Raw genomic sequence first — 12,956 nt, forward strand, 5'->3', positions numbered from 1 at the left:
TTCAACCACATATTATAATTTAGGTAAACACAGGCCAAAAGCCATGATACTCCATGATACATGTATACATGATACATGATACTGATACATGATACAACATAGGCCAAATTTCTAAAATCACCAATTTTCATTTGATTGACTTGAACTTCTAAGAGGATTTATATATATGGTCACTGAATTCAACCACCATCTATTTTTGAGGTCAACATAGGCCAAAAGGTCAACATAGGCCAAATTTTTAATATCCTCAATTTTCATCCGATTGACTTGAAAATGGAACAGCATTTGTACATTGAGTCACTAAATAGGGAAACCAACTATTTTTGAGGTCAAAAGGTCAAAGGTCAACTCAAGGTCAACCTTCCAAAATCATCATTTTTCATCTGAAAAATCGTCACTTTTCATCCTGTTGACCCGAGCTTTGATCAAGATTGGAAATTTTAATCTTCATGAAAAGGACAATTTGCTGTATCATTGGAAAACTTTTTTTGGGTGGGGGGGGGCGGCGGATTTTGCAAGTATCGTGCTACGCATGACGTCTTCCTGTTTTGTTTGTTTAAAGTCTTATGATTACCTTAGTATGATTGTACATGCTGCCCTGTCTTCTAGCAACCATTGAAATTGGTTAAAAATACCTTTAGTCAGTGTAGTATACTGCTTTATGCTACCAGGTGAGCGCCATGGGGTGTTGCGCCTATCTTTTAAATATCATGCTATGTATCGTGTTTGGCCTTATTATTCAATGGTGAAGAATCACTTAACGTTTTAAAAAATTATCGTATCCGGATCCAGATCCTCATGAAAATTGAATCAATCTTCATTGTCACCCACCAAATCTGTTCACCCAGTTTTGTCCAAATCCGCCCATAGTTTTTGAGATATTGTGCCATTTATTGGTTTTGCCCCATCACTCAATGGTGAAGAATTACTTAATAAATAAAAAAAACAGGGGCAATACCCCTGGCGCTAACCTGGTAGAATAAACAGTGTACTGCACTGACTAAAGGTATTTTAAACTAATTTGAATGATTTCTAGAAGACAGGGCAGCATGTAGAATCATATTAACATAATCATAAGACTTTAAAAACAAACAAAAAAAATAAATACCTATTTTTGGGGGCAGCCCCTACACTCCCCTCTCCCCCTCCCATCCTGTATATCTCCTCAGACCCCAATTTTTCTAGTGCCTTGAACAAACATTGGTACATCACGGGTGATGAAGGTTGTGGTGAAATTTCATTGAAATTGTGTGTGTAGTTTCAGGAAAAAAAGCAAATTCTTCTTTTTTTGGGGGGGGGGGGGGGGGGGAGGTGTCAAACCTGGATGCACTTTGACCCCCGGTAGAACCCCTTAGACCCCGATAATTTTAATACCGTTAACAAACTTTAGTCACAACACAAGAAATATCATTTGTGCCAAATTTGGTCGCAATCCCATCAATGGTTTCGGAGAAGAAGTTTCAAGTGTTTATGGACGAACGGATGGACGGATGGACGACGCGCCATCGCATAAGCTCCCCTGAACTTCATTCCAGGTGAGCTAAAAATTATTTGATCCGGATCCGGATTTAAATCTTCACCAAAATTTTATCAGTTCTTCCTTATCACACACTCAACCTGTCCACCAAGTTTCGTCCGAATCTGTCCACAACCTTTTGAGATATCCTGTTCACAGCCAGACAAACAAACAGGGGTGAAAACATGACCTCCTTCCAACTTCAGTGGAGGAGGTACTGTTATTGTCAATATGTGAACAGAAACTGTTGCCGACCGACATCATACCTGTCTTGACTGGAAGCCACATGACCTCGCTCTCCACTTGTCCATGCAGGGCCGCAACCCCTACATAGTAGGAGGTGTTGGGCTTCAGGCCCATGAAGGTATACGAGTCATATTTGATTCCGACTGAAAAACTCTCTGTCTGGCCATCGCTGATCTTCTGGATGTACACGTTGTACGATGTTGGCTCCGCAATGCGGGGTGGAGTCCACATGAGCGACACAGTTTCTCTCCCCACCGCATTCACGAACGCAGTAGCAGGCATTTGCATACCTGCACAAAAAAAGCATTTTGATACCTGCCCAAAAGGTTTTGGCATACCTGCACACAAAACATTTTCACACCTACACAAAAAGCATTTGCATACCTGCACACAAAACTGCATCCCGACACAAAAAGGCATTTGCATACCTGCACAAAAATCATTTCCAATACCACATGACTATTATGATACCAACATTTATTTTAATGTATATTTAATAATTCTGCATCATTCCATGCAAAGAAACATGTAAACTAGAGCAATTTGACTGCGTCGCCAATATGCCTCCACGTAGTCCCTGCCCGTGACAATGGGTATTATGCCCTCGTTGACTGCCCTAAAAATACACAAGTTTAATGTAAATCCCTTCAGGTGTTCTCAATCATCACATTTTTAACAGACATGACAGGTTTCACATCGATGGGTGAAGCGGTTTCGGATGAGGCTTTTTTTAAATATCGGCTTTCAAACTAATATGGCTGCCAAACCACGTGATCTATGACATCAAAAATGTACACTGCATATGTATGGGGAAGGGAGTCACGTTTGTGAAGTTTGTGTTGATCAGATAACGTTCGTTTTTCTAAACAAGATGGCTGCCAAACCACATGACCTATGACGTCACACATTTTCAAACCATATGCAGCCATATGCATTTTCAAACCATATATTATATATTTATGCAGCAATGGTGTTAGATGACATTTGTAAAGTTTTGCATCAATAGGGTAAGCGGTTTTTTGAGATATAATTATTTAATATTTTCTTTCAATCCAATATGGCTGCCACACCATGTGACCGATGACGTTTTTGTGATCATAATGCCGAGTCTGGCACACGTATATGGTGTTAGATTGCACACGTATATGGCACACGTATATTATATATTTATGCAGCAATGGTGTTAGATGACATTTGTAAAGTTTTGCATCAATAGGGTAAGCGGTTTTTTGAGATATAATTATTTAATATTTTCTTTCAATCCAATATGGCTGCCACACCAAGTGACCGATGACGTTTTTGTGATCATAATGCCGAGTCTGGCACACGTAAAGTTTCACTTTGGTGGTTTGGGAGATGTTTTTTTTTTAGGGTTTTCAGTTAAATCCAATATGGTTGCCAACCCATGTGACCTATGATGTCATAAATTTAATATTTCAATACAAATGGGTCATAGAACATGTGCATGCAATTTCAGATTTTTAGGGTAAGGCATTCAATTAAAACATTTATAGCTGGTATACCACTTCACCTATGATGTCATCATTGTCATCTTTTTGTTCCCCATTGGGAGGACTCGACAATGTGCCAAGTTTCAATTTTTTTCATTCAGCGGTTTCTGAGAATTTTTTTTTAATTATGTGCGATTATTCCAAGATGGCTGCCATACCACGTGACCGATGACATCACAATTATCAAAAAAAACATTCTACATGGGTGACGCTGCTACCCTGACAGTTTTGTCTCAATCGGACATGTGGTTGCTGAGAAAAATGAGGTTTAGCCCATACGACGGACAACTCAAAAACATGCCTCCGGCCACCTTCGTGGCGGAGGCATAAAAATACCAGGAAAGGCTATGTTAGTGTCAATGTTTCAGGACCCTGGATCATATCCCCATTTTCTCCTAAGTTGAAAAATTCCTCGAACACGAGGGTACCCCAGAACGTATCCTCCGTGTGGGGTGTGGGAGGACGTTTGACTGTGCCAAGATTCATTAAAGATTTTTAAAATAATGTGCCTGTAATTGCACGTTTTGGTGTTCGACCTTTTGACCACGCCCGGGACGTGTTACTTCTGGTCTCTCAACAATGGATGAAGGTCCTGGATGTCCGTCTCTCTGGACATACCTCAAGCGTTTGATACAGTCTGCCCCTCCTCTACAAACACTTCTTCTTTTTTTTTTTCTTTTTTTTTTTTTTCTTTTGTTTTTTTGTATACAAGATCGAGGCTCGTGAAAGAGCGAACATTTATCACACAGAAAGACAAACCGACAAACCGACACATAACCGACAAACCGACACATAAAACAAATAACATCGGGAGCGGTAGACAAGATGGGGAGAGAGGGGGAAGGACACAAACAACATTTGAGAGCAGGAACCGAGAGACATGGAGACATCGAGAGATCTGTGGGAGGGAGAGGGCTTTGGGGGGGAGGCATGGGAAAGGGGGTGGGAGAGGTATTTAACATATGGACACTGCCAGGACTACCAGGAAAGAAGTTGGAATTACAAACAAGGTGGATTTGCTTTGTAATTTGAATTACAAACAAGGTGGAGGTGGGGTTGCTTTGCCTATGGCATCCAAAGCCAGCTACTCGCATGCCATACTGACTCGTGGTTCTCAAAAGGATATCTCATCTCCTCTTCCTGTGGAAGCTGGAGTTCCCCAAGGCGCTGTCTTGGGCCCAGTCCTGTTCCTCATCTTATTCAATGATCTTTCCCACTCCCTAGAAATTCTTGCTTTTCTATTTGCTGAGGAACTCCACCCTCTGTCGTAGCATCTCTCATCCTTCAAATAGGTAGGCAGTGGTCTCACCCATCTCTACAGACCCAGAATCAGGCTGGGAGGATGTTCTAGAGGTACGTGTACTCGCCTCTAAGCTGTCTAATCTGGGTTTGAATCTCGACCCAACTATAAACTGTCATCCTGTTGTTGCACAGTTCGGGTGATTAATCAATGTGTGTGCCGTCCCTCGGATGGACGTTAAACTGGGTGTCTGATCTTCCGGTCATTGGACGTTAAAGATCCCACGGTGTCATTCGCGAAGGGTAAGTGAACATTCACCAGCACAATGGCCAAATTCAAATTTTTTACCCTAACCAGCAGGTGGCACTATTGCACTTCCAGCAATGATGCAAACCAGCAGTTGGAGGCTGCACACAAAATTATGACGATGTAATCAGGAGCTGGTCCAACACTTGGAAAATCTCTTTCAACCCTGAAAAATCCCACCCTCTCACTCCGTCTTTCTGAAAGAACTGTCTGGCTAACTCTCCCATCTACTCCCTCAACAAACCTCTTCAGGAAGGTTGTCAGTCTCTCAAACATTTGGGCTTTACCATCAGCCATGATCTTTCTTGGGCAAACATATATCCCAATTGGTCTCCCAAAGCCGGCAGCCGACTGGACAAGTAAAGTGTCACCCTCTCCCCTCTGCTCCAGATTTCTTCAGGGTGCACATAGTCTGCCAGTAACCCACTTCTGGTGTACAAACTCCCAAAATCCAAGACCACTGCTCACCTCCACTCGTTTGTTACTCTTTTCTCTGACCTGTGGAACCAACTTCCTCAGTCTGTTCAATATATGTGTATGAAAAAAGGGGAATCCCTCAGATTTTATACACATGCAGGGTCTAAAATCACTGATGAACGAGCATTTCTCTTGGGCCTAGCAGTCTGACCACAGAGCCGACTAGTGATCTCGTAGTGTTGTGCTGAAAGAAACCTGAGAGAATGCTGTGGGTCTGTGGGTGGTACCTCATCTGTGGGTGGTACCAACTATTAATGTATATCACTTCCTTGGAATGAGCTCCTGTCTCCTCATCTCAATTCTTTGCTTCCTCTCTTTTTCTGCCTCCTTAGTGCTTTTAAAAGGCACCAGGGAATAATTAGGATTATCGTAGGCCAAAAAAGGTATCCAACCTGTCGGTTTTCACTCAAGGCTAGCTAAGGCAGAATCGCCCTACATCCAGAAAAAAACGTCCCTCAAATGGAAAGGAGTGCTCGTCACTCAGCTCGGATGTACCATCGTATTCCGATTGTGGGATAATCCAGATCAGTGCAGCACAGTTTTCAACCTTGGCTGAATAAAAACCAACCACCGTTTAGAGGCCATTTTTCCCCGCAAAGCGGGGGTTGGCCTTTTCGGGGACCGTGGTTGTTGTTGTTTTTTGTCCCCTTTTTGAAGCAATGTTTTACGGCCGGATGCCCTTCCTGCCGCCAACCCTGTTTGTCTGAATGGCTGAATGGTGAATTGAAACAAGGTATTGGACATTTTACGTCACAAGACATTTATTTTCGAACCTTTTTCTACTCGTATCCACTGTATCGTACCCTGGTACACAACTCTAATTGTGTCCATCTCAGCCAGGTCCAAACCAATCACAACATGCATCTTGTGTCCACCTGCTCCTTCCTGCTCCACAATCAATGTCTCACCCTTTCTCGTTTGCTCTTCCTTGAGGAGTCACCATGTTAAAAATGATTCGAGTGTAACTCACGTGTCCTTAGGACTATGTGCGTCTTGAATGGTTGTTGTTGGCGCAGGGTTGCTGTAACTGTTGCCTTGTATTCGTGACCACACTCGAGGCCAGTGACGAGCAGCTGTGTGCTGTTTGTCTGAACATTCTGCACCACCTCACCCATTTCCACGTCCACCACGTATACAGAATAGGTGGTCACGCCAGACACTGGCTCCCAGTGGACGATGAAGCTCGACTCTGTAATATTCTCCAAGAAGATCTGAATTTGTGGTATTTCTCCATCTGGTAGGCATTTGGGAATAGAGTGGGAATGGGAAAGAGGTGATTGCATTTCCCAAAAACGTTTTTGTTGTTGGAGCAAAAAGTAATAATTGTGAATTTTTATCCGACTATCAATTTGCAAATGGTCACTGGCTTGGACACCAATACAAAATTTTAGTATGGACCCTGGGAACCAAAAGGCTACATATATCGAACAAAGTTTCATGTGGAGCCCCTCACCACCATTACAGCGTTTAAATAGCATCAGATGTGGCAATAAATGCGAATTGTCACTCCCAGCTGACCCATTCGATGACAGAAGGAGCCATTTACAGTTTTGGCCCCTCCATCCCTACCCCGTTTAGAATCCCATGTGGCCATGCACAACTTGCTCGTGTTATTAATAAAAATGGGATAGTAGTAATAGCAGTAGATTATTTGATCACCTCCTTTTTGTAAACTTACATTAATTATTTTGGTTTTTTCATCCTTAAGTTTATCATTTGTCAAATTGACATATGTGGGAAAATTACACACCCAGACCAGGGATCGAACCCAGGTCCTCTGGTGAACCGTACCAGTCCAGGGATCGAACCCAGGTCCTCTGGTGAACCGTACCAGTCCAGGGATCGAACCCAGGTCCTCTGGTGAACCGTACCAGTCCAGGGATCGAACCCAGGTCCTCTGGTGAACCGTACCAGTGCTCTACCATCTGAGCTATCTGGGCAACCCTGACCAAGCATGCAATTTTCCCAAACATAGAATTGCCACTCTCTTTCCGTCAATGCTTCCAGGGCACTCGCTTCAAACCATAAGAGCACCAACAATCATATCCCGGGACCCAAATCATATCCGGGGATATCCCTGGTTGAGATTGGTTCATATAATTTGACATGTGTGTTTGTTTGTTTGTTTGACATCTTTGTTTGTTTTGTTTGTTTTGACTCCTGAACCACTGGACAGAATGAGTTGAAAACTGGTGGTTGTACTCAGGGTATGCACTGGGAGGTTTTTGGTGGTAAAACAAATTCAGAATCCCAGGATTCAGGATGGTAGAGGTATCAAATTCTCTTTATGTGCATCGTTAAGCACCGATCACAGTGGTAGGTGGTATTCATACTAAAATATCCCAATTCTGAGAGAAATAACCCATCCGGAATTCTTTCAACTTACTGTTTCACTCTCCCCCTTCTTACTTTTCGTTTATTCACTTGCTTGGTGCATCCAACTACTATTTCGCACATCCAACCAACCCCACATCTCCACCACTATTTCCTTGTCTTTTAACCCTCTGTCATCTCGTTCTTCCATCTGACCTGATCAACAACAACATGCATGTTAGGGCCATTTTCCCTGCTAGAGCGGGGGTTAGCCTTGCGGTCCTCATGACAATCTTCTCCATTTTGCCCTATTTTCTGCATCTCTCCTTGTTAACCCCCTTGCCCGCATTTCTTCTTCCACCATCTTTAGCCAAGTCTTTCTCGGTCTTCCCCATCCTCTACTTCCTTCTACATTCATTTCCATCACTCTTCTCAACCAGTCACTTTCATCCTTCCTCAACACATGACCAAACCATCTCAACCTGTTCCTCTTCACAGCATCAATCACAGGCTCTATTCCCATCATCTTTCGCAATTCATCATTTGTCTTCCTCTCTCTCAACGATTCTCCGCACATCCACCGAACCATTCGCATTTCCACCCTTTCCAGCCTTCGTTGCTGCTCTACGTTCATTACCCATGTCTCGCTCCCATAAATTATAACACTTCTCACACATGCAGCATACACCTTTCCCTTCAGCTTCAATGACACTCCCCTCATCATCAGCACGCCACTCAGTTCCCGAAACTTCTTCCATGCACATCTCACTCTAGCAACCGTTGCCGAGTCTGATCCACATTCTCCATTCAGCATGTCTCCAAGGTAGCAAAATATTTTAACACCTTCCAGCTTCACGCCGTGTCCAAGATCCAACTCAACATTTCCTCCATCTGCAGCTCCCTCTGTGCACACCTTACATTTGAATGTAGCTGCCACACTGGTTAATGACCCTCTCAGACCACTACATTTTTGATGAACGCACACAGCGCACATTGTACATTGAATAGAGTTCACTCCGACACCCTTCCTGCACACAGCACACGGCCACTTCCCAGTTCTTTCCACCTCACCACATGCTTTACCACTTGCCATCACCTTCGTCTTTCCTATATTCACCTTCAGACCTTTTGTCTCCATACATTCCTTCCACTTGTTCATCTTTTCCTTCAGTCCATCCATACTTTCCGCAATCAACACCAGATCATCTGCATACCACAACTCCCACGGTAAACCCTCCTTTACGTTCTGAGCCAGCACCTCCATCACAGCTACAAATAGTAGTGGACTTAGTACCGACCCCTGATGCACTCCCACCTTCACCTCAAACTCACCACTGTTCCCGTCCTTCGTCCTTACAGCTGTGCGCGCTCTTTTGTACATTGCCATCACTACTCTGATCAACCATTCCTCCACTTCTGACTTCCTCAATGCCCATGTCAATACTTCACGTGGAACCCTATCACATGCTTTCTCCAGATCAACAAACCCAAGAAACAACTTCTTCCTCTTCTCCATGTACTTCTCCTGCAACTGCCTCACAATAAAGAGCACGTCTGTCGTTCCTCTTCCTGGCAAAAATCCAAATTGCATTTCGTCGATCTTCACCTTCTTCTTTAGCCTCCTCGCCAACACCCTTTCCAATACCTTCATTCCATGACCTGATCGTGGATGTAAAATAAATGAATGAAAAAGCTAGAAACCGATTGAGCCTTTTCATTCATTTATATTTATTCCAGAGTGAAGCCGATGTGGAATGATCATCCAGTTTCTCACAGCTATATCCAGTAGTTTCTCACAACAGGCCTGTTATGTTGTAAGTCGAAGCAGTTTGCACCGTGGCTGCTCCAAATGACAAAGAACGTGCGAAGTGCATCTTGGAGTTTGTCATATTTGTTACATTTCTTCCCTCATCTCAGTGAAGAGGATTCTCAAATCCAAAAACTTCTCAAGACAAAAGTTCTGTTTGCTTGGCAGCTTGCCCTAGTCAAGGCATTCACCAGATTGAAGGAGCTCTGCTGCAGGCCTGTTGCCAACACCTCCCAGTCATTCACAGATGCTGACTGACTGAACATGTTACACACGTATTGAAAAAGAGATGCTTTCCATCTTGCACGCTTTCAAATACTTCCATTGCTTTGTCTCTGGGGAAGAAGTGGTTGTGACAACGATCACAAGCCGATGTAAGAAACTTCAAAAATCCGTTTGTAACATTTCCGATGCGACTGCTGTTCACATTCCCGAGACCATCGGAAGCGACGATGGTTCAGAATACTCATCCGAGGAATTCACAAAAATCCACAAAATTCCAAAAAAAGAGTATCGCAATGCCGGAATGTTGTAAGTTTTGCTGATGCTGTTTTTGCAGAAAGTTACTGATCATTCCACCCTCTGCCGTGACATCCCTCATCTTTCTGACAGACAGGCTGCAGCCTCTTCCCTCGTCCCTCAGACGTTGACAAAATCACAAGCTTGTCAAACACTTGGAATATGTCTTTCAATCCTGATAAATCCCACACACTCACTTCCTTTCTCTTTCTGAAAGGACCGTATGGCAAACCATCCCATCGACTTTCTCAACAACCGTCTCGAAGAGGTTCAGTCACTCAAACTCTTTGGTCTCACCAACATCCAGAACCACTGCTCACCTCCACCCATTTATTCCTCTTTTCCCGCATGTGGAACCACCTTCCACACTCTTCAATCTCACTCTTCCCTCCAGGTCTTCAAGACAAATGTTCACCATCATCTCAGGTCATCCTTCATCCAAAACCATGATCTTTTCCACAGCCGTTAAACCACCCCCACCCTTTCCAAAACTTTGCTTATGTATCCATCTTGTCCACATCTTGTGTTCTTCGCTACACGCCATCATTACCTGCATCCCATATTTGTCCATCTCCATCTACCTTCTCCCACCGTCCTGTTGTTGGTGTTTCCCTTCCCTTTGTTAAGGCCAAAGGTGGTAAAGTAAAGCAAAATGGGTGTAGCGTACTAGTTGGTGAGATTTTTGTGAGAACACCATGACGTTTATTTTAATAAATGTATGCCTAGTCCAAAGTTTACTTCAATAAATGTATGCCGAGTCCAAAGTTTACTTCAATAAATGTATGCCTAGTCCAAAGTTTACTTCAATAAATGTATGCCTAGTCCAAAGTTTACTTCAATAAATGTATGCCGAGTCCAAAGTTTACTTCAATAAATGTATGCCTAGTCCAAAGTTTACTTTAATAAATGTATGCCGAGTCCAAAGTTTACTTCAATAAATGTATGCCTAGTCCAAAGTTTACTTTAATAAATGTATGCCTAGTCCAAAGTTTACTTCAATAAATGTATGCCTAGTCCAAAGTTTACTTTAATAAATGTATGCCTAGTCCAAAGTTTACTTCAATAAATGTATGCCTAGTCCAAAGTTTACTTTAATAAATGTATGCGTAGTCCAAAGTTTACTTTAATAAATGTATGCGTAGTCCAAAGTTTACTTTAATAAATGTATGCCTAGTCCAAAGTTTACTTCAATAAATGTATGCCTAGTCCAAAGTTTACTTTAATAAATGTATGCGTAGTCCAAAGTTTACTTCAATAAATGTATGCCTAGTCCAAAGTTTACTTTAATAAATGTATGCCTAGTCCAAAGTTTACTTCAATAAATGTATGCCGAGTTCAAAGTTTACTTTAATAAATGTATGCCTAGTCCAAAGTTTACTTTAATAAATGTATGCCTCGTTCAAAGTTTACTTTAATAAATGTATGCCTAGTCCAAAGTTTACTTTAATAAATTATCCTTCGTCCAATCTCCTCCTACTCGATCCCTATGTCCTGCATGGGGCACTGTGTAAGTAATTTATTTCTAAAAGAACAAGATTCCTCACATATATTTGTTGTTTTTGCAGAAACGCAGCAAACACATTTGATAGTTGCTAAAGTTATGAAGCAATTCATTAATTCGTGTGCAACAGTTGTCTGCTGCTTGCATCATTTATCAGGGATATGGCATGCCATTAATGTGCCTCATCCTGTAAGTTAAAGTAGGAATTTGTAATTTTCCATGGTTTTTTTAAAATGGTGTTGGCAATAATTTGCGTTCTCTTCGCCAAGGACACCGTGGGATTTTTCACCGTCTACCAACTAATGCCAGCAGCCGGGATGGCCATTTAACGTCCATCCGAGGGACCACACACATTCATGAATCACCCTACTCGTGAAACACCAGGATGACAGTTTATAGCTGGGTCGGGATTTAAACCAAGATTAGACAGCTCAGAGTCGTGCACACACACTTCTGCACCATCCTACCAGCCCAACAAGCAATTTGTGCTTACCTGGGGATACCTCGTCTCTGTGGGGGAGTGAGGGGACAGGAGAGTGTCAGAGGAACCTGCATCCATATACAGTACCAGTCATGATAAATGAGGGTTTGAGGATCATAAAGTATGGAGTTTCTAACAAGCGTTAGTAAAACAGGAAAAGGTTGTTGAGAACCTACTACAAAGGTCACACAAAATGAAAGAAAAGTGACGCAGGGAGGAAAATCCCACAACCAAGACAATACACAGAGTAGTTTGAACACACTGAATTGGTTTCCTCTTATTGGTAGAGCCAGGCAGAGTGAATCTCACTCGATAGTCATTTATCTCTGGCCGAGAAGAAACACTGTGTCTCTTGTGCCTTCGCCCGAGATATTTTGCGACCCCCTTTTTTAAGCTACTCCCACAGTTCAATAACTTCCAGTCGCTTGTCAAGTGTAATGGTTCAGGATGACATCTTGGTTATATCAGTAAGTATAATTCATCTCTCAATATTTTAATCATATATCACTGTTCTTTTACTGATATACCATCTCGTATCATTATTCTCTCCTTTGCTCCGATGAAGGGTAAGGCCCAAAACGTCAATTTTTCCTTTTATTCATGGTGGACAAATCACCATTTAAGGTTGTTGTTTTTTAATCTATTTGTGCTTTTTATTTTTTACTTTTATTTTTTTACTTTTACTATTTTTGCTATATCTATTTTTACTCAGTGATTTTTATTTTTTTACCATTTTACTCTTTTTTAGTATTCTATTTTTACTCGGAGTGGCAAATGAATAACGAAAACCAACGTTTTTCGTTTTCCTTTAACATTGGCGTGGTGGTTCATATGCAGCGCCTGTGGTTGCTCGGCTGAATCAGTTTCTGCGGCTGTGCCGCTGATGCAATGCCCCCCCCCCCCCCCATTACCAGTCAGCTTGTACTCATTTTGTAGACCTCGGAATGACAGAGGCTGAGTAAACCCACCTGGTGTTAATTCATCAGCATGACAGGGGCTCACACTAAGGACCCTAACATCTCAAGCCAGCCACCTTAAC

At 42.4% G+C, this 12,956-nt stretch overlaps 1 protein-coding gene across 3 annotated transcripts in view; it reads right to left on the bottom strand.

The window, feature by feature from the left end:
- The window catches only part of LOC137430769 (collagen alpha-3(VI) chain), a 205,190-nt gene that overhangs the window by 17,679 nt on the left and 174,555 nt on the right, over window positions 1-12,956 (bottom strand). For all 3 annotated transcript variants that reach the window (XM_078781945.1, XM_078781946.1, XM_078781947.1), the window contains 3 exons: window positions 11,930-11,946; window positions 6,267-6,530; window positions 1,783-2,052 (listed from right to left, as the gene is read on the bottom strand). In XM_078781945.1, coding sequence (XP_078638071.1) covers window positions 1,783-2,052; window positions 6,267-6,530; window positions 11,930-11,946 — 551 coding nt within the window. The remainder of the gene's footprint in view (window positions 1-1,782; window positions 2,053-6,266; window positions 6,531-11,929; window positions 11,947-12,956) is intronic.

Source organism: Myxine glutinosa, chromosome 7 (genome assembly GCF_964187855.1).
Source record: "Myxine glutinosa chromosome 7, kmMyxGlut1.1, whole genome shotgun sequence".
Lineage (NCBI taxonomy): Eukaryota > Metazoa > Chordata > Myxini > Myxiniformes > Myxinidae > Myxine > Myxine glutinosa.